This window comes from Thermobia domestica, chromosome 8 (genome assembly GCF_964235325.1).
Source record: "Thermobia domestica chromosome 8, izTheDome1.hap1.1, whole genome shotgun sequence".
Taxonomy (NCBI): domain Eukaryota; kingdom Metazoa; phylum Arthropoda; class Insecta; order Zygentoma; family Lepismatidae; genus Thermobia; species Thermobia domestica.
This window is the reverse complement of record NC_137461.1, coordinates 127581328-127602371: the sequence shown is the minus strand read 5'-3', so window position 1 is coordinate 127602371 and position 21044 is coordinate 127581328. Positions and strand designations below refer to the sequence as shown.

General features: G+C 34.6%; 1 protein-coding gene across 2 annotated transcripts in view; it reads right to left on the bottom strand.

Moving 5' to 3' along the window:
* The window catches only part of LOC145693201 (uncharacterized), a 36622-nt gene extending 17126 nt beyond the window's left edge, over positions 1-19496 (bottom strand). Inside the window, exons 1-2 of one of the 2 annotated variants that reach the window (XM_081768984.1) lie at positions 19363-19496; positions 4820-7113 (exon numbers count right to left, since the gene is read on the bottom strand). In XM_081768984.1, the coding sequence (XP_081625110.1) occupies positions 4820-7113; positions 19363-19426 (2358 nt within the window). In that variant the 5' untranslated portion in view covers positions 19427-19496. Of the gene's footprint in view, positions 1-4819; positions 7114-10506; positions 10638-19362 lie in introns of those variants that run through there. The other variant, XM_081768983.1, reaches the window with a different exon arrangement.
* Positions 19497-21044: the final 1548 nt, after the last annotated feature.

Below are 21044 nucleotides of genomic sequence, written 5' to 3'. Positions count from 1 at the left end.
GTAGAGAACGAAGTTTTATACGCCACTCTTCTTTGCAGAAAGAATTGTGATGGGGCACGGGTATCTTGAGATGCTCCAGATGTGGTTGATACCACAACTTGAAGAGGATCCCCCGAGATATTTTCCAACAGGATGGAGCTCCATCCCACTTCCATAATGATGTGAGAGGGTATCTGAATGAACATGTTTGGATAGGTCGCACTGATCCTGATAATGAAGCGTTGTTGAAATAGCCTCCTAGGTCTCCAGACATGTTACTATGTGACTTCTTTTTATGGAGCTTTGTCAAAGACCGTGTCTTTGTCCCACCATAGCCTCGAGTTCTGGCGAAGCTGTGAGAGTAGATCACAGAAGCCTTTCGTGCCGTTACAAGATTCACGTTGATTTGAGTATGGGAAAAAATGGACTATCGACTAGATATCTGTATAAAGGATTCTAATATCCCATCAAGGAGCCCGAGAATATTTTTTGAAACGGGTACATTCTTTTTCGGACACCCTATATAAAAACTAATATGCAAAAAGTTAAAATTTTGTACCATCCAAATATCGGCAAGGAGACACTGTTTGGCATACTCTATGACACAACCAGATTAACAGTGTTGCCATCCCAACATAAAGTTATGTTTTTCTAGTGGTGCTACATCAGGTTATTACATATTTCAAATTTACATGTCAAACAAAAACTTACAATATCATGTTTGGTATTCAGTGTTGCAAACTAAGGACACTACATAAGCAGTATCATAAACATCCAAATTTCGATCTACAGTAGTAATAACGGAAATGAGACGGACGAGTCAACACATATTCAAAGTATCTTAGTGTCTAATACTATGATCATGATATAAGGGATTTCAAATGAATAGAAATAAGTATCCAAGGATTAAAAATGTAACATTTTTCAAAAGTCTTTATTTAAAAAAATGCTTAGATAAGCACCTCATCCAATCACAGAGATAGTTTTCAATAAAAGGAAAAATCATAATACAGTTTACAGTAATTTGATAACTCGAACCGTTCTGGAGTTATGGTAAACACTAGTAAAGTTTGCTACACTGCTTCCAATTATGTAATTCTTAGAGCTTGTGGTAATTAAACCTTTAAAAACACTTATATTGAGATGTTACGGAAGCTAAAGAAAGCAACAACCGTTTTTAAAAAGTTTTCAGAAATACATCATTTTAAGCAATATAGCAATTTTTATCATTTTGTTCATTCCTCTGGAACGGTTTGAGATATTGAATTGCTGCCACCGTCATTATAATCTTTATTTCTAAACAAAACTATCTTCGTAATTGGATTTCATATTTGTCTAAATACTTTTCGAAATAATGTTATTTGGAAAACGTCAAATTTGCAATTCGTTGTAACGCTGTTCTTGCTTTTCGAAATATACCATATCATGATTGTAATATGTAACACCAAAATACTTCGGATAAGCATTGCCTCGTCCGTCTTACTTGCGATATTGCTGTTGTAGAAGCTTCCAAAATTTGATTGTTTGTCTATGTCTGTGATGCTGCATCGTCCTTAGTTTGAAACTCTGCATAACAAGTGTACTAGTGTAAATTTTTGTTTAATACATAGATTTGAAATGCGTACGTCAAGTAATAACCTGAAGTATTGTCATGTGAAAAAAAAAATACAATTTTATGTTGGGTTGACAACACTTTTAATCTGATTGTATTTCACTGTATCTCAAACAATGTCCCCCTATCGATATTTATATTGTACGGAATTTCAGCATCTTATATCTATTAGTTTCAAATTTACAAGAGTGAATCAAGATCAATGGTCCACTCTGTATATAGTGAGCTTTTTTTTTTTTTTAAATTTAAGTCAACCTTGTAACATATAAACAATCAACTAGATAAAAGCACTGTTATTGTACAAAGCAAATATCAACAGGAAGAAATCCTTTGACACACTCCGCAGAACCAACAGATGAGCAGTGTTGCCAAGGTCAGGTTATTACATGGTTTAAACCAACATGTTAAATGAAAATGTACAATTTCACATTTGTTATTCAGTGTTGTAAACTAAGGGCGCTATAGACATAAAAATTTTGGAAGACTTTACCATAGGAAAACCTAATTGGGTCCGACGGGGCAATACAGATCTAAAGTATCTTACGGTTGAATAATATGATCGTAATATTCGTTTTCCGTTAACATGCTGATTTTTTAAATAAGTAATAATCTTAAGTAGTGCAACTTTGAAAAAAACACTTTATGTTGGGCTGGCAACACTGTTCATCTATTAGTATTGAGTAGTATGTCAAACGAATAGCTGTGGCTGTCTTGATAGAGACAATGAGAAGGTAGGAAAAAACCTTCAAATACTGTTGACAACTCTATCTTGGAGGCAACAACGTAACTCTTTCGTCATTTGAATATTCGCTCGCAAGTTGCAGCATTTTTTTTTTATTTTACTAATATACAAGGCTAAGTCGGTAAATAGTTTTCCCTGGTAGTTATGAATAGAGATGTTATGTAAGACAAATACTATACTGCGAAAATAAAGAACAATGCTTACTCTTTTTCACCACATAGGAACCAATAACGTCTGATGTATTTATCAAACCAATTTACAAGGTTTATAAAAACACTCCTGGAAAAAATGCATGTGCTGAATACGGAGGATCATATTCATGGTTATCTTTACTACGTCATTTGTTCCAAAGTGTTTTCTGGTGAGAATCTTGTTCAATACCAGAAAGAGATGGAACTCACTAGTCGCTAGGGGCTGTATGGCACATGGACAAAGCGTTCCCAACTGATAATGGCTAGATGCTTTTGCGTTGCCACCGCCAAATGTGGTCTCGCATTGTCCTTCTGAAGGAGAAGACCAGGTTGCTTCTTGCGAATTGCGCAATGTCTTGTAAATGTTTTACAAGCTCAACAAGATCAACAAGCTCAAAGCACGTTTCTCCATACTTACCGGGCATAGAATGGGCCGCTAATCCGAAATTTCTGCTAGCACTGCAATGTAAGTGATATATATGGATGGCTCTCCCATTAAACCAATGTTTTGTTTGTCACATTAGTGTACGATTTCTCGGCGTGGAGGAAGGAGCAGATACTTGTAACTTCGATTACTCGTATCCCGGTGGGAGCTCATGTGGTTCGGATTCCACGTTAATCAGTAGTTCCACGTCTCATGTAGCCTCGCTGCTGAACGGGAACTCGATTACTCATAAGACGAGTCACGAGGTATTTGCATTAAGCAAAGCATGACTAGTACTTCTAGTGCTAATAACTATATGAGTAAACGCACTGACGTGAGTCACTTATTCACTTGGTCATTAGCAGATCTCAAAATAGGACTAGGAGCTCTAAATCTTGTACGAATGGTTTCATTATACCTTGATTGTGAGTAAAATGAGTTTTTATAAATTTAGCCCTTAAGGAAGGGAAGGTTGTGGTTAATTTTTTCTCGTGTTCTATTGAACCATTGAACGTAAGGCAACAAATTTGCTGTATCCAAAAATTTGGTTGCGAATCAAAGATGTAGAGAGAAGATGCTCTCCTTTTAAAACCTTTGGTCTTAAAGGGACGAAATTTGGTGCTTGGGATGAACATTTTTCACTTACAATGCAGAACACAAATTTGTAACTTACTTGCACGAATTCAATATTTAACACCATGAGGATAGCAAAGGGGAAGATACCGCAAAGTATTGGCCAGCAGGTTGACCCATGGGTGCATTTCGTATGATTATACATAAATACAGAGACGGCATATTTAGAAGTAACTTGGACATGTCTCTGTAGCAACTTTATAGATTTATCATACAACTGGCGTTACAACCATCTTACCTTTCTGAACCCTTTCTGACAAACCTATGCGTCAACAAATTCTTCGATTTCTAAAAGAAATGACGAATTTTTAGTACGTGATGATACAGTACGTTAACTGAATTAAATGAGATATTAACTCTACAACTGCACAACATTGCCAGAGCGACGGATGGCAACGTAAAGGTAAGAATGCTTACTATATTAAGAACACTATACTGTCAATAGGAGGAGGCCAATGTTATGCAACCGTATGTGGAAAATATATTGAGTAAAATAATCTATCAAGAACTTTGGCATTAAGGAATATCTGCTTGACTACTCTATATGCAATTGCATATCTTCATTTGTAGACAAAATAAATTCTTTGATTCACCCAATACGAGAGGCCTATTTTCCTACAGCACTAAGCTTTTTGATTGGGTCGGAATGTGTTGTTCCATTTAGCACTGGGGCTATGTGAGACGAGAAGCTAGAATTTAAAGTGAGAGCCGAAACACATAGACTCTCACCGGGAATCATACCTCTAAGAATTTTAGTATAATTGCATTCAACAATCATTAAAATAGAAGAAATTTACGAAGATTTTGTGGTTTTGGTCATTGGTTAACTCTTGAATCAACTTTATAGTTCTAAACACATGATTCAGAGAAGGCAAAGAAGAAGAGAAGAATGCAAATAAAACTTGTTATTTCTTTGCAATGCTTACGTGGTTCGTTGCTTTAATGTTCCTACAGATAAAATGGATAACAAATAATAGCGAAGCGAATATAAGAGAAGTTACGTAGCATAAGCCTATCAGCGCACTAGTTAGTCATTCAAATTAATGACAATGAAATATTTCGTTCTCTATCAAGGCCACGGATTTACATACGTAGAAGAGTAATTTAAGCATATCATTATAGTATCATTTCAAATTCAAGTATGATTAATTAATCTCAAGGAGATATTATTGCTTTGGAGTAATTATTAATCTGTGTAACAACTGGATTTATTAAGATATTTAGAAATCTAGACTTACCTCCCCTGTTTTGTTTGTGTATGAAACAGAAATATTAATATTTCCACTTAGAAGTATGCATACTTTTCCGTCTTCTTCTACTAAAGCACTACCATCATCACCCGTCGGATTTGTTGTTGAAGTTGTTTCAGTAGGTGTGGTTTCAGTTGTTATAGTAGGTGTAGTTTCAGAAGTTGTTTCCGTTGATATGGTTCCTGTCGGTGTAGTTTCAGACGTTGTTTCTGTCGGTGTGGTATCAGAAGTTGTTTCGGCTGGTGTGGTCTCAGAAGTTGTTTCTGTTGGTGTGGTCCCAGAAGTTGTTTCTGTTGGTGTGGATTCAGTAGTTGTTTCTGTTGGCGTAGTCTCAGAGGTTGTTTCTGTCGGTGTAGTTTCAGAAGTTGTTTCTGTTGGTGTTGTTTCAGAGGTTGTTTCTGACGGCGTGGTTTCTGAAGTGGTTTCTGTTGGTGTTATTTCAGAGGTTGTTTCAGTCGGTGTGGTTTCAGACGTTGTTTCTGACGGTGTAGTTTCAGAGGTTGTTTCTGTCGGTGTTGTTTCAGAAGTTGTTTCTACTGGTGAGGTCTCAGAAGTTGTTTCTGTTGGTGTGGATTCAGTAGTTGTTTCTGTTGGCGTAGTTTCAGAGGTTGTTTCTGTCGGTGTAGTTTCAGAGGTTGTTTCAGTCGGTGTGGTTTCAGAAGTGGTTTCTGTTGATGTTGTTTCAGAGGTTGTTTCAGTCGGTGTGGTTTCAGAAGTTGTTTCTGTTGGTGTTGTTTCAGAGGTTGTTTCTGACGGTGTGGTTTCAGAAGTTGTTTCTGTTGGTGTTGTTTCAGAGGTTGTGTCTGACGGTGTGGTTTCGGAAGTTGTTTCTACTGGTGTGGTTTCAGAAGTTGTTTCTGTTGGTGTGGTTTCAGAAGTTGTTTGTGTTGGTGTGGTTTCAGAAGTTGTTTCTGTTGGTGTTGTTTCAGAGGTTGTTTCTGACGGTGTCGTTTCGGAAGTTGTTTCTACTGGTGTGGTCTCAGAAGTTGTTTCTGTTGGTGTGGATTCAGTAGTTGTTTCTGTTGGTGTGGTTTCAGAAGTTGTTTCTGTTGGTGTTGTTTCAGAGGTTGTTTCTGACGGTGTGGTTTCGGAAGTTGTTTCTACTGGTGTTGTCTCAGAAGTTGTTTCTGTTGGTGTGGATTCAGTAGTTGTTTCTGTAGGTGTGGTTTCAGAAGTTGTTTCTACTGGTGTGGTCTCAGAAGTTGTTTCTGTTGGTGTGGATTCAGTAGTTGTTTCTGACGGTGTGGTTTCAGAAGTTGTTTCAGTCGGTGTCGTTTCAGAGGTTGTTTCAGTCGGTGTCGTTTCAGAAGTTGTTTCTACTGGTGTGGTCTCAGAAGTTGTTTCTGTTGGTGTGGATTCAGTAGTTGTTTCTGACGGTGTGGTTTCAGAAGTTGTTTCAGTCGGTGTCGTTTCAGAGGTTGTTTCAGTCGGTGTCGTTTCAGAAGTTGTTTCTGTCGGTGTACTTTCAGAGGTTGTTTCTGTTGGTGTGGTTTCAGAAGTTGTTTCTCCTGGTTTGGTCTCAGAAGTTGTTTCTATTGGTGTGGATTCGGTAGTTGTTTCTGTTGGCGTAGTTTCAGAGGTTGTTTCTGTCGGTGTAGTTTCAGAAGTTGTTTCTATTGGTGTTGTTTCAGAGGTTGTTTCTGACGGTGTGGTTTCAGAAGTGGTTTCTGTTGGTGTTGTTTCAGAGGTTGTTTCAGTCGGTGTGGTTTCAGAAGTTGTTTCTACTGGTTTGGTCTCAGAAGTTGTTTCTGTTGGTGTGGATTCGGTAGTTGTTTCTTTTGGCGTAGTTTCAGAGGTTGTTTCTGTCGGTGTAGTTTCAGAAGTTGTTTCTATTGGTGTTGTTTCAGAGGTTGTTTCTGACGGTGTGGTTTCAGAAGTGTTTCCTGTTGGTGTTGTTTCAGAGGTTGTTTCAGTCGGTGTGGTTTCGGAAGTTGTTTCTGATGATGTAGTTTCAGAGGTTGTTTCTGTCGGTGTAGTTTCAGAAGTTGTTTCTGACGGTGTGGTTTCAAAGGCTGTTTTTGTTGTTGTTTCTGTCGGTGTAGTTTCAGAGGTTGTTTCCGTAGGTATACTTTCAGATGTTTCTGTAAGTCTGGTTTCGGAAGTTGTTTCTGGAGATGTAGTTTTAGAAGTTGTTTCTGTAGGTATGGTTTCAGAGTATGTTTCAACAGGTGTTGCTTCAGAATTTATTTCTGCTGGTATGCTTTCACGATCCGTTTCTGCTACGTTTATTCGATAACTGAGTTCGTTTCCTTCTCCTTTGATACTCTTCCTTTGTTCGATAGCTGAGGAAAAGATGAAAATAAAATTTCTTTTACTTTTATGGATAAAGTTTAACAAATGCATTTTGTAAAAATTAATTTTAGTTTTCATTATTCTATGTAAAATAAAATAAGTGTAACTTCTTTTTCAAATTAACAAATATATCATTGTTTATGAAATTATAAAAGATTAAAAGAGAAATTTATTTTTCATGAAATTTTACCTAGATAATTATTACTAGATTATTATTACTATTATTACAATCCATTCTAAGTAATCAAGCATGTGCCGCTCAACCACCACCAAAAAATCTAATTTTTTCATGAATTTTTATCCTATATCAGGGTACTTCAAAACCACAATTAATTCTTTTTTTTACAACATCCCATGGCGACGAAGTGGCTCCCGCCATTTTGCGTTTTTTTTTTTCGATTTCATATGTTTACGTTGTTTTGAATATCTCAGCATGTATTTGTCCTACCAAACTGAAAATTGCTGGACGTTTCCAACTCGTGCAGAGCTAAAACTTTGATCTCTTAACATTTTTGCCTAAGACAACTTGCAAGGGATGAAATCAGGGACTAAAGTGGCAACATTTTTGGACATTGAAGACATGTTTGGGAAGAGGAAACAACTGACGTAGAGGTCTGAATTTGTGTGTGCATGTAGTCCGGCATCATAAGTTAATACACAAAATTTACAGACCTGTAGCTGCTCCCAAAGGGCTGAAAACAAATATAAAGTTGGGGAATTACGCCAATTGGGCATGTTTCACTGTCCAATATCACCAATAGGCCTGGATAAAAAAAAATCTGAAATTTTGGGAATAGTTAGTCCTTTAGTATGCCATAACACACAACAAAGCGTGTTTTGTGTTTTTGAGCAAAAGGGACTCAAAGTATTAAGTAATGACGTCATACTCTAGGTGTTTTGTTCACAAATTCAATTGGAAATTCATTGTTGTAAATGAATGGTTAATCCAGTCAAGGCTCTCAAGCTCGTTTCTTTCCTCTAGTTGTAACACTGTCTTATCACACCCACAGCAGCACTGGTTAAGAATGATGCTATCAACAGAAGGCGAGGAAAGTCAAAATGCATACTTGACTAAAAGGCAGTAAGTACTCGTTGTTCTTGCTGTTTGCTATATCAATGATATTCAGTCCTATTTATTCTTGTTTTAACTGTCAACTCATGTAGGAGACTGTTGTCTTTTCGTTTGATCTTCATTTTGCAGTCAGTATATTTTTCATTGTTGGAAATCTGAACTACCAGAGGTTGCGTATCTTGCTCTTATGGACTCACAGAAAATTGTGACAGATTTTTGTTACAATTCTCCAAAATACAAGTTCTAAAACGTAAACAAAGACGCGCGCAACAATAAAAATCGTCGAAATGTTAAGTCTATGGCATAGCTTTTCGTAATTATTCCTAAAGAACACTACCGATCACTGATTTCTTAACTAAAGACCTAACTATAGCGCTAGGCAAAATTTGAAGATTTTGAGCAACGTCGTTCTTTAATAAATTAAATTTCCCAAATGAATCCACAAGATAACTGGAACTCGGGAAGATATAAACCAAGAAGTAATTTGCAAATGTCAATGACTCGACATTGGACAAAAATATAATTTTCCAGAAGAAATAGGGACATAGAGAAAAGAGACTTCAATAATCACGGATCAAAGAATTACTTCACGATACAAAGGCCACACAATTACAAAGACTATATATTCATTACATTACATAGACTATATAATCAAAGAACTTGAACTGCAAGTATTGCAATCTACAAAGAACTCTAGAACATAATCATTGAAATATCTCAAAATTTGGGTTGTGATATCAACACCATACTTTATCTGATTATACGAGATCTATCGATTGTTGTAAGACTCTATAAGAATTATAGACGAGGAGGATTTATTCCTGACATATCAAGTTTATTAGAAGGCAGAGCGATTGGTAGATCTCGTAAAAATCTTATAAGATAATGTTGTTTACTGAAAATGGCCAATTTTAGGGTATGTTTATAGGTTATTCCAATGACGATATCTTCGAATCGGAATCGTTACGGAGCAGGGGGATTGAATGATTTATGTAACTCGCCAGATGTCCAAGACTATTAGACGTAGAATTTTGAAATTTTGTATAAATGTTCTCCTTGCTGATTTATAGTGTTAGGAATCGATGGACATTGGTAGCACTAAATTCTAAACGTGAAATACTGAGAAAAATGACAATGTCTTACAGCAATTTAAAATGAAAATATGTTAAGAGAAATAGCAGGGCAATTCTTATAAAAAAATTAAACTGTTTTAAATTTATAAGAAGGGATCTAGCTGCCAATCTTGATTTTATTGTTATCACGTATCTTTAGTATATCTTTATGTTCTAATGTTTTATTCAAAGAAACCAATCTTTTATGTTGAAATATGACTATAAAGGACCAAGATATTTTTCGCATTGCTGGATATGCAATTTTCAGAAAAATTGACATTGTTTTAAATTGTAGTTGAATGACACTTTAATTTGCCTAGTTCTATTAGTGGTATATTATGAAATTGACTATTTTTTTTTAAATTTTAATCTTGTTTTGTAAATCAGTTTGAACCTTATTATTTGAATAGGCCTATATTAATTTTCTGACAACGACTTAAACCTGCCCTTTAACATTCATTCCATCCATATTTGTAAATTTTCTGGTCTGTTTAAAATGATTATATAATTGTTTTAACATAGTGCTCTATTTTTGCAAATGAGCTGTTCATAGCACTTAAAATTAAGTTATTATTATTATTATTATTATTATTATTATTATTATTATTAGTAGTAGTAGTAGTAGTAGTAGTAGTAGTAGTAGTAGTAGAACTACATTTCCTGTATTTCCGAAACTGTTGATATCTGATCACACACTTTCTGTATTTCCGATCCGAAAGTGTTGATACAAACATTTCCTAACTTAATAATTGACAGTATTTCTCCTAAAAAGCCTGTGCGTACGTATATGTGAAATTTAACAAAATTTTTCGTGGTAGGTACGGGAGTTCAGTGGAAGAGCGCTCTCCTTTAGTGAGAGTTTTCTCGAAGTTCTCTCCTTTTCTTCCCACATTCTCATTCTACCAGATTTTTCATATTTATTCTCTTTTTTACTTATCATTCGTTCTAAAGGTTATATATATATATATATATATATATATATATATATATATATATATATATATATATATATATATATATGTGTGTGTGTGATGTAAAAATGTAAAACTGAAAGTTTTTTTTTTTTTAATCTTGTTACAATTTCTTTTCCCTTCAAGGATACGAAACTCGGGCCAAATATGCCGACAGCATCAACAGCTGTAGCCGGAGTGATTACAAAACTATGAAATAATAATTTAAAAAGTTCTTGCTGTACTTACCGCTTTCCATTTTAGCTTCATTTATGAAATAAATACTGTAAATTACTAATAGAAAAATTATTTTCATTTTGGACTGTATTAGTTGAGGAATATAATCACTTCAACACTTTCACTGCCAAAGCTCAAAAAAGGAATGATTCTAGATGTTTTACGTTGTAAGTAGTGTGTGCTTTATCTTTTTTTTTTTTTTCAACAGTTAGGTATTACAGAATTATCTATTGAAGACCCAATTCTGGTTAATCACATCAATTAATCGCCTATTTTTAATCAAAGAGTGACGCAAATATTACAAATACAGAACGATTATTATCTTGTTTTATGACTAAGTTTTAAAGAGTTGATAAATCTTCAATTGGAATGCTATACTGACAGATTAATTTTAGTCATTCTTGGCATACTTTTATAATATTTGTATATGCAGTGGAATTAGTCAGTCTTATTCAGAAAATAGGTCATGTACACATACTTTTTGCAAACAAATATTATTCACCTCTATTCGTAATACTCAATTCGTAATCCATGCTTGAAATGCACTTTCTCTATTCGAGTGGCTGAATGGATCAAGTGCGTGCTTTTCTGTATGCGCAGTTCTGAACTGGATTCCATGTAGGGGTACTTACTTCAGATTCAAACCCGCCCCCGCCAAATGTACTTTGTGGTAGACAAACACCGTGTGCGTGGACAAACAGCTTTCCTCGGGGTTCTTCCGTTTCGTCCCACTTTCTTCATTCCACCATTTCATTCATTACTCATCATAACCGTTTCCTTTAGCCTAACCGGCATATTCGTGGGACGTAAAACTCAAAGATTTCCTTTAATTTCATTTCAGATTCAAACCCGCGTAGTTGTTCGAATCATTCCACTTCTCGTCTCATTTACAGTCTCAGCATGAAAGAGGCATGAAGAGGCATTGAAATGACAAGAATTCGCAACTCAAACCGATCTTGTTCATACTTCATATATATGGGGCAGGGGCGTCATTTCAGACCTCGCTTGAGGGGGGCAAGAGCACCACCGAGCATGTTTTGTACTAGTATATAGTAGACAATCGATTAAAGTGTATGTGTTCCTCAAACTCTTGAGGGGGGCAATTGCCCCCTCCTGCCCCCCTAAATGACGCCCCTGATATGGGGTGTTCTAATAATGGTACACATGGACTACAGAGCACTATTCTACAAAATGAAGCTCGAAATATATATATATATATATATATATATATATATATATATATATATATATATATATATATATATATATATAATTGTATATTTTTCGGGTCCTCGTCTGGAGACATGAATATGCCAACATAGCAGATAAAGACTCACAGAGTAGATCTATTATTTCTTCAAATAGTTACATAGATTGTTTCCAGGTGACAGTTATACGCTACTAGCATCTCTATTAGCGTTACAATCAATGTACCTGCTTGATGGATTCAGCAGTACTAATGGTTCCAAGTTATTTCTTGACGTTGGCGCATAATGAAATTTTGACTCCTTATAGCGGCTGAAGGAAGCTCAGAAAGGTATACCATTATATATCATTTTCGCTTTATTTCAACCTGTAGGATAGTGTTCTGTTGTCTGTGGGCGTCATTTTTAGAATACCCGATATAAATACTTCATTAGTAATGTGACAATAAGACAAAATTCATTTGTCCTGAAAAAAAAAAATACACAAGAGGTATTTTACTTTTGGATAAGTTTTTAAAAAAGTTATTCTCAAAAACGACTCAAGTAATTTCGTACAAATTTCATAAATAAATATTTCATTAGTATCCTGACAATGTTGGATAATTCATTTGCCTGAGAAAATATAATGAGGGTAGTTTACTGTTAAGGGTGAGTTTTTGGACCATTTTCTCAAAAACGACTCGGATGATTCATATTTCATAAATAATTGTTTCACTAATAACCTGACACTAACATAACGACTGACAGCAAAAGACCTGTTGTAAACTTTTAAGCTGTTTAACAATGATACAATGTCAACTTCCTTATCCTCACTGTCGAGAACTTCAATAACCTTACTTTTAAATTTAAGGTAAGCAATCAACAGATCATGAACATTTTTATCACAAAACACAGTCAACGATTTAAACAACGGTTCAGTTATGTTGATGTTTACATCTTTATGAAGTGAAACAGTTTCTGGATCAAATAACTAGCAGAGCTTTTTGTAAACTCGCCTCACAGAATTGTAGTCACTTGCTTGGGTGTAATTTTGGAGCTTCATCAATACTATTGGCACACAAGTTTTCAACATTACTTTAACTTCAGCCTGATGAGAAGCACTACTCTTTTTAATTAACTCTGCAGTAGCAGATCCAAATTTTCCTGCTTGAGCTAACTCTAATTTATTTCGCAAGTTTTACGTTTTCCCGACAATAAGGTAAGCATAAGGGTAATTGGCCTCTTTTGCTTCCTTAGTCATTTGAGCAACAGCACTTCCATGATCAGTGACAAATGATGCTTGCACTTGAACCTCAAACTTCACTTTTTTGTTGCTGCTAAAATTTTCGGTAAAATTCAACGATTTTTAAGTTAAATAATATTGGAAATGTGCTTTTCAGTTATTAGCAATAATTAGCTAGGATTTCACTTTTTTCGCTTTCATTCGCAATTAATGTCGAATTTCTAAAAAAAAAATTCGCGATAATAGAAACGTGATTTCTGGGTTTGAAACGAAAAGTTTGAGGTTTTCTGAAACATATACGCATTTTTTGTAACGTTTCGCACATATCACATTAGCGGAAAGGTTTCATCTCTAGGCATTTCAAACAATTTTCTCAAAAACGACTCGGTCGACTTCACTCATATTTCATAAATAAATATTTCATTTATAACTCTACAATGGAAATATCCACAGGGGATAGTTTAATTTTGGGGGTGATTTTTTAAAACAATTTCATCAAATATGACTCGTGATATTTTGTTGATATTTCATAATTCACTAATAACTCCGGTTGTGCATAGGTCATTTGAATAAAAATATCCTCAAGGGATAGTTTACTTCTTGGGGTTTCTTCGAACGAAGTTTTCCAAAAAACATCTTTTAATTTTATTTGTATCTCACAAATAAATGATTCAGCAACAACTGCAGCCTAACATGATTTAGTTTTAAAAAAATGGAGCGAAAACAATTTACTGACTTGGCCCGTACCTTTTATTCCTCCCTCAACTATTGTAGTTTTTATTTCTACTGTTTCTTGAAAGTCAAAGGTTTTTTTTTTTTTTTTTTTTTTTTTTGCTTTCCTGCAATAGATCTAAAAATAACAGTTACTCTGTCACAATATCAAATATCGAACTTTGAATCTGCTTGAAAAGCTTCCGATACTCAGAAGAACTATTGCATTTATCACTCTTAAATACGTCATTGACTTTTGTGCAATTGTTATGAGCAATTCAAAGAAAGTTTTAAGAGAAACTTCAAATCAGACTTTAAACTGAGTCAGTGAAATGATTATTCCATTGATAAAATCAATCAACTGTCACGGGTAAGATTTTATACAGTAAGTACTATATCAAATTGGGTAAATGAAAATGATTAGATTAAACAATAGTCATTTCACTGTAAATACAGCATTCAATCTGTGCTATTTATGTTGAAAGCTTCTAATATCTGATATTACAATATCCAATGTAAACTTAAAGGTTCTTATACTTAATAGCTCGAGACCTCGAGATTGGTGAATCAATAAAAGTGAACGCAGAAATAGACTAAAAGCATGTATTACCATGTATAAGAACTATACTTACATGATCATATTAAAACAATAACCCTAAAAGAAGTTAAAAACAGATTTAAAAAAAACGAAATGCAGTAATAAGGGGAAATATTAAAAATGCACTAAAAAAGGAGAAAATATTTCGTTTCGTGAAAAAAAACTGAAAACAATGAGCACTCTTTCTAAAACCTAATGCTTTTAGTCTGACCTTTTTTTTTTATTTTACAACACAAAAGTTCTCGTTTCTCAGTGTATTTTATAAAAGCATTGGTTTTTATTTTTATTTATTTATTTATTTATTTATGTATTTATTACATTTATTAAGTCTCTCCAATCAATTCTTTTCTTGTAGTATGTAGTGTGGGAATACGTGAAATTTAAATTGCAAGAAGATTTGACTCTAACAGAAAGTAATGACGATCTCTGAAATGAAATGAAATTATATAAAAATATTTTAGTTTAACGTCCCACGTTTCTCCCCCTTCGGCTAAGGGATACGCATGATGATTAAGGCAAGTGAATGATGTTGGAAGCATTAGTTGCAAGAAAATGTGGAGGAAGCGGGATTACCCCGAGAAAACCCATGGACACAATGTTGTGTGCCATAAACTTACTTAGCTGGAGATCGAACCAGGGACCTCGTGCTACTACCACTGAGCCACCGTGCCCTCATAAAGATCTCTGCCAGACTATATTACTAAAAGTACTATCTCGGTGGATCATTCCAAATGTATACGTTTCAGCTTTCTATTTAACTTCATACATAACATTTATGCACCAGTAAGTCAATCTTACAAAGTCAAAGGTAAATGTGTGATCTTTGCTATAACGGAAAGTGAATTACTGCTGAATCCTTGTAATAAAAACAAGATCCTTCAGTCTGTCAGGCACTCTCATAATGTTTCACATCACAGTAATAGTTGTCACTAGCTGCACTGCCTCCTATCTGACTCCAAAAGATCTCTCTAGTGTATAGACAATTTGGAGACGAGCAGGGAAACAAGTTGCGGTAAAGTACGATATAGTTTTTTTTTTAACGTGTAATTTGTCAGATGACACTTAAACATGCTAAGCAATTCCCAATAGATCACTAAAGAAGGAGTGGAAACTCGATATTTCGGTTGCGAGACAGATGCTCTATCCCTCCCTGAGCTATTAGCGATGCAGGAACTTTTTTGTGTATTGGGTTCGAAATTTGGGTTCGATTTCTCGCGTTTCTTCTCAAATATTATGTGTGGTTTTCAACGTTAAGCAAACACTTGTAAAATCATATACAGTCAGACTTTATCATGATGTTCGATGTTTATATCAAATTTATTCCATTTACTATGAAAGATACTTTTAAGCACATTTCAGGTTCACACATTATTCTAGCAAAGTTGAATTATATGGGATTTGTTGTGAGATTCATCCCTACCCGTAAAGCTACAGTAGCAAAACGACTTTAACTTCCTTGAAAAAACATCATTTAATATTCTTCAAGAAAGATTAAATAAACCCCATAAACTAAGTTAAATTAGAATTCTATTTTTAATATCTGACTGAAAGATCTACGTGTGTTTTGGCTTAATGAGTGGGAATTTGGTTATTATCATTTTGAACCGGTATCCGGAATACGTTCATTTTAACTCGAAAGCAAATACCAGTTTGTAATTATGCCCTTAGATAGTGTCACCAACTTATATTAAAAGATAGAAATTTAATTATGAATATTATCAGTCATTTTTCTTGGATGAAATCGTTTTTAGTTTTAGTGTTGTCGCTTTCGATGTGAGAAACCTAGCTTAAATTTCCGGTGGGGATACATGTGGTTTTGATCCCACGTTAAGCCACAGATCCACGTCTCATAAAGCATCAATGATACAAACTTAAGTTAAACTTCAAAGACAAACAACTTTGCTTTTATGTATATTTACTGTGACTATATTTATTTGCTTAACACGATAATAAAAATTTCTTTTCTTCCCCCCTTTTCTTGCCCATTTGATTCCCCCCTCCTGAAAAATCAGTGACACGATATATCATATGAGTTCAAGCAAACTCAACCGATCGGGACCATAACTTGACATTAACTTTGACCTGCTGTATGAAAGCATGTGAAATATGATGCCGTGCAGGCTTTTGATTGTTGCTTTATGAGCGGTCAAACTTTGAGTCATGTTTTTGAAAGCAAAAACTCATGCACTGAATTCATGTAATTGGGATCAAACTTGGCATCGTGGTAGACCTTAACCTGCTGTATAAACGTGTGAAATACTATGTTGTTCAGGCTCACACGTGTGCATACAAGACAATTTTTCCCAATCATTCCCACTACTTGGATTTAAAATCAATCGAGAACGAGAAAGCAAATATCTCTTCTCCTCCCTGTCCCCCCTTAATTTTAAAAATAATATGTCTTATCATAACTTTCATAGACATTGTTCGATTTTAACGCAATATGATGTATGTGTTTATTGATGTTTAGACATAATCCTGAATCTTGTAGTTGAAGTCAATCAAATATCGGGACCCACTTAACCCCCTTGAAGATTTAAATAAAAAATCTACAATAACTTTACAATTTTGTCGTATATGGTCTAATTTTATTTTTCTGAGAATTTCCAATCATTTCCATTGCTTTCAATCAATAATGCGAAAGCGCGTTCTTTTCAGTTTTAACATACTAGTATTTTCCTAAATATGGATTAAACACATTCAGATTTTCATAACACATTGAATGAGTGTTTGGTTGGAGATTAGGTATCATAAAAAATTAGTGAGAGGAAGTCTCTAGCTTCAACAATGACTAGCATCACTAGTTAAAAATAGCCTATACATCATATAACTACTACTATTACCCTGTACGAAGTTTTCATGGGCAGTCTTGCCCAATTCTATGGAAGTCTCGCCTTACCTCGATCCTTGAAAAATTCTTTCTCGTATGATCTCAATTCCCAACAAGATTTTTCTCGTCTCGTTTTGCAAATGTATGCACAAAATTTCGCACGGTTTTACACTAGACTCTCGCTAATCCGGCCATTCTTGGCACATATGGGTACCGGATTATTGAGTGTCTGACATTTATTTGGTTTATTTATTTATGTTGTTTTCTTATTTATTTTGAAAACATAGTGGATATAGTGTACTGTAGTTTATTAAATCGAAGGATACAATTTTAAAACATAGAGGATATACTTTATTAAATCCAAATATACATTAATTTTCAAAGAAAACCTAGTCCTTAAGTAGTATCACTCACTATGAAACATGTCCCTAATTTTTAACTGTCATAATGATGATACGCGACGGTGGCATACTTGATCACGCAACCGAACTGTAAAGAATGCTACAATTTCGAATACGTACAGTATATAAAGCATTAAGAATGCTACAATTTCGAATACGTACAGTATATAAAGCATTGTTTAACTAAGCATTGTTGCGCATACGCACGATAATTCATTGTGCACGTGTTTTTGGTTGGATGTGCGCCGGATTACCGAGAGGCCAGACTACTGAGGGCCGGATTAGCTATATATATATATATATATATATATATATATATATATATATATATATATATATATATATATATATATATATATATATATATATATATATATATAATTTTATCTAGAAGTTATCAGAATTCTTCCGGGACACGAGAATTTAAATAAGGTTGTGTGGTATGTATAACAACATTTCAACTATATTTATTAGTGGAGTATATTGTGTAATTACTAACATATCTTTTGAATATTGATTAACACTCTTCATTTTTTCCATATAATTACTTTATCAATTTAGAGTTTTTTTCTTCCTATTACGAATCAAGTAACTATGAAACAGTGTTTGAGATTTAAGAATTGGGTGAACTAGCACTGCTCACGCGACTCGTGAAATTTCTAATCTCGTCTCAGAAACGAGATAAGAATTGTCATCTTTCTTGTTTCGTTTCAAATTTAAAAAATATATTTTATTCTCTCGACTCTCATCTTATTTTCAGGACAAGAAGTGAAATTGGTCGTCTCCTATGGAACATTATTAATGAGGCATTTTAAAATTATACTTTATTGTATTAATAATTTATTTCCTTATAGAGTTTCGATTATAAATAAAATTCCTTCGAGATATAAATAAACATATAAACGTCCTTTGACGTCAAAAATAGATGAAAAACGCAAAAAAAAAAAAAAAAAAAAATGATTTGTTCAAACAGGCGAATGACTATTCGAGAGATTTTCGAAGAACTAAACATCTCGTATAGACCCGTGAAAATCATTTTAACCGCCAATTAAATGAGCAAATGGCTTCCTTCTTCACTACGAAAACGCGCCGTGACTACACCTTGGTTTTGATCCGCGAGTGCTTGGACGAAAAAATATTCCTGTCTGTTCACATTCGCTGTGCTCTACAGATGTATAGCACCATGCGACTTCTGGCTCTTCCCAAAACCTAAAACTGTTCTTAAAGAAAAACATTTTGACACCATCTCTGACATGAGCTCCTCCGTGGCTAAGCAGTTAGCGTACGCGCCTTTGGCGCGGGAGACACGGGTTCGATTCCCGGCGGGAGCTCATGTGGTTCGGATTCCACGTTAATCAGTACGTCCACATCTCATATAGCCTCGCTGCTGAAACGGGACGTTAAACTCAAAATCAACTCAACTCAACCATCTCTGACATTAACAGGGCCATAACAGAGCAGCTGAACACCTTTCCAAAAGAAACCTTCCAGAAATGCTTCCAGTCATGGATTCAACGTTGGGATAAGTGAATTGCTATCCAAGGACAATACTTTGAAGAGACCAAATCAAATTCCATGTAAGCTTATTACTTTATTTCTAATAAAATCATTCACCGTATTTTTCGATCACACCTCGTATATAAGGGAGCGTGTTTGTGGCCCACGTTTAATCGAAACTTTTAATCCATACTATTTGCATGTATCCATTCATAATCTCATTTAAAAATCAGTTTTTCAATTATTTTGTGCATTGACCACGAATAATCTACGTAAATAAGTTAAATGACATTAGTATAGCTTCATGAGTTTCAAATCACATAAATAAATGTAAACACTTCGTGTCTTCACACTATGTGTTAAAAGATACGTCAGTTTATTATTATATCTATAGTAATACTTACGACAAACTTGCGTGATATTTATAAGAAATAATACACAAATCGAAAACAAAACAATTGGCTTCATTGTGTAGAGCAAACTTGATTATCACAAACACTTGAAAACTGTTGTTGCCTACTTCTATGTGCGACTACTTAGAAAGAAAGTGATCCGATGTTATAAAAATTTAAGGTTAATATAGCCTCGAGTTTTTTTTTTATCACGAATACGAATTTTCTATCAATTGTTTTATCTTCTGAAGAAGCGACTATTATCTTTCTTGAAACTTATTATCTTTTTTATTACTTTTACGTTAATCACTGACACAAATATTTCAAAAATGGATTATCATGCGCAAATTGAAGAGGGGTGCGGGAGGAAAGAAGAAGAAATTTAATCGTCAATGAAATTGTTCGGGATTCGGGTATTACGTCTGGAGGAATGTAATCATTTCCTTGTATTATCATTTCACGTAAAAATATTTGAGTAATTCCAAGCTGCATCATCGCTTATAATTGTTAACATGAATCAAATTTGTCTATTTAAATAAATCAATCATCATCATTGTTGTTGGGTATGCAAACGGATAAACTGAAACACAATAATCAGACTTGTATTATGGTTCATGGAAAAAACATGGATGTTTTTCTAAAGTATCAGAACAAATAAAGCCAGCGGATACCATACGCGAAGTTCATCAAGAGCAGCGCCGTAACTTAGATTTTTTTCTGGGGGAGGGCAAGCATTAATATGCGTATTTTGGTCCCCTAGATAAAGTTGTTTTTTCTAATACTTGAGCCCCTCTTTCCATCTTTCTCTTACTCTTTATGGGTCCCCCGGAACCTGTGGGACCTTCCGCACGGCAAGGTCTGCGGGGCCATTAGTTATGCCTTGGGCCCGTTCCATACACGACAAATTAAGGGGATAATATTGACATATCTCAAAGCGATACGAATAAATATTATTTCTAAGGCCCCTAATAGTAGACAGTTTTTTACTGAAATGGTCCCATGACTCATTTTTGTTTTATTTACATTTTATGTGCTGTTTAGTTTATGTAATGTAGTGATCCTGTTTGATGCTTCATTTATAATTTCATGTTCGTATCGTATATGGAGTAAGAAAATGTTGTCTTAAAGTCCCCCCCACCAGCACGGCAAGGAGCTTCCCTGGTGTGGAAGTTGCCCCCTCCTGCCTCCCCACAAGTTAACGGCAATGATCAAAAGGACATATTGAATCTTGCTAACCGAAAAGAAATACCAAAGTTAAGAGCGGTAAAAACGAACGAAGAATGGTCCATTGCGACCCAATTACGTTGACTTTTCGTTGATGTCGGAACTACTGTAAAATTCCATAAAGAAATAGAAGAGGTGCATCTAGTGCTGCGGAACAAACGCAAAAGCAGTAAAAACAAGAACAAGAATATTCTCGTTAAGGGCAGTGATGTCAACCAGTAACCTTATAAAATCCCATCTTGAAAGTTAAAAATTCTCATTTTGCTCTTAAATTTCCTACGTGCTATACTAATTATAGCATTTTCAAAATTTACAAAATATGAAAATTGAGATTTCTATACACCATCTACTTTCTTCAATATTTGAATAAATTATTTGTAAATTCCGATCTTCTAAATTTCTATTAACCACTTTCTTAATTAAAGGAGAATATTGAAATTGTTGATGAAAATAAGCAAATTTTGTTGTTC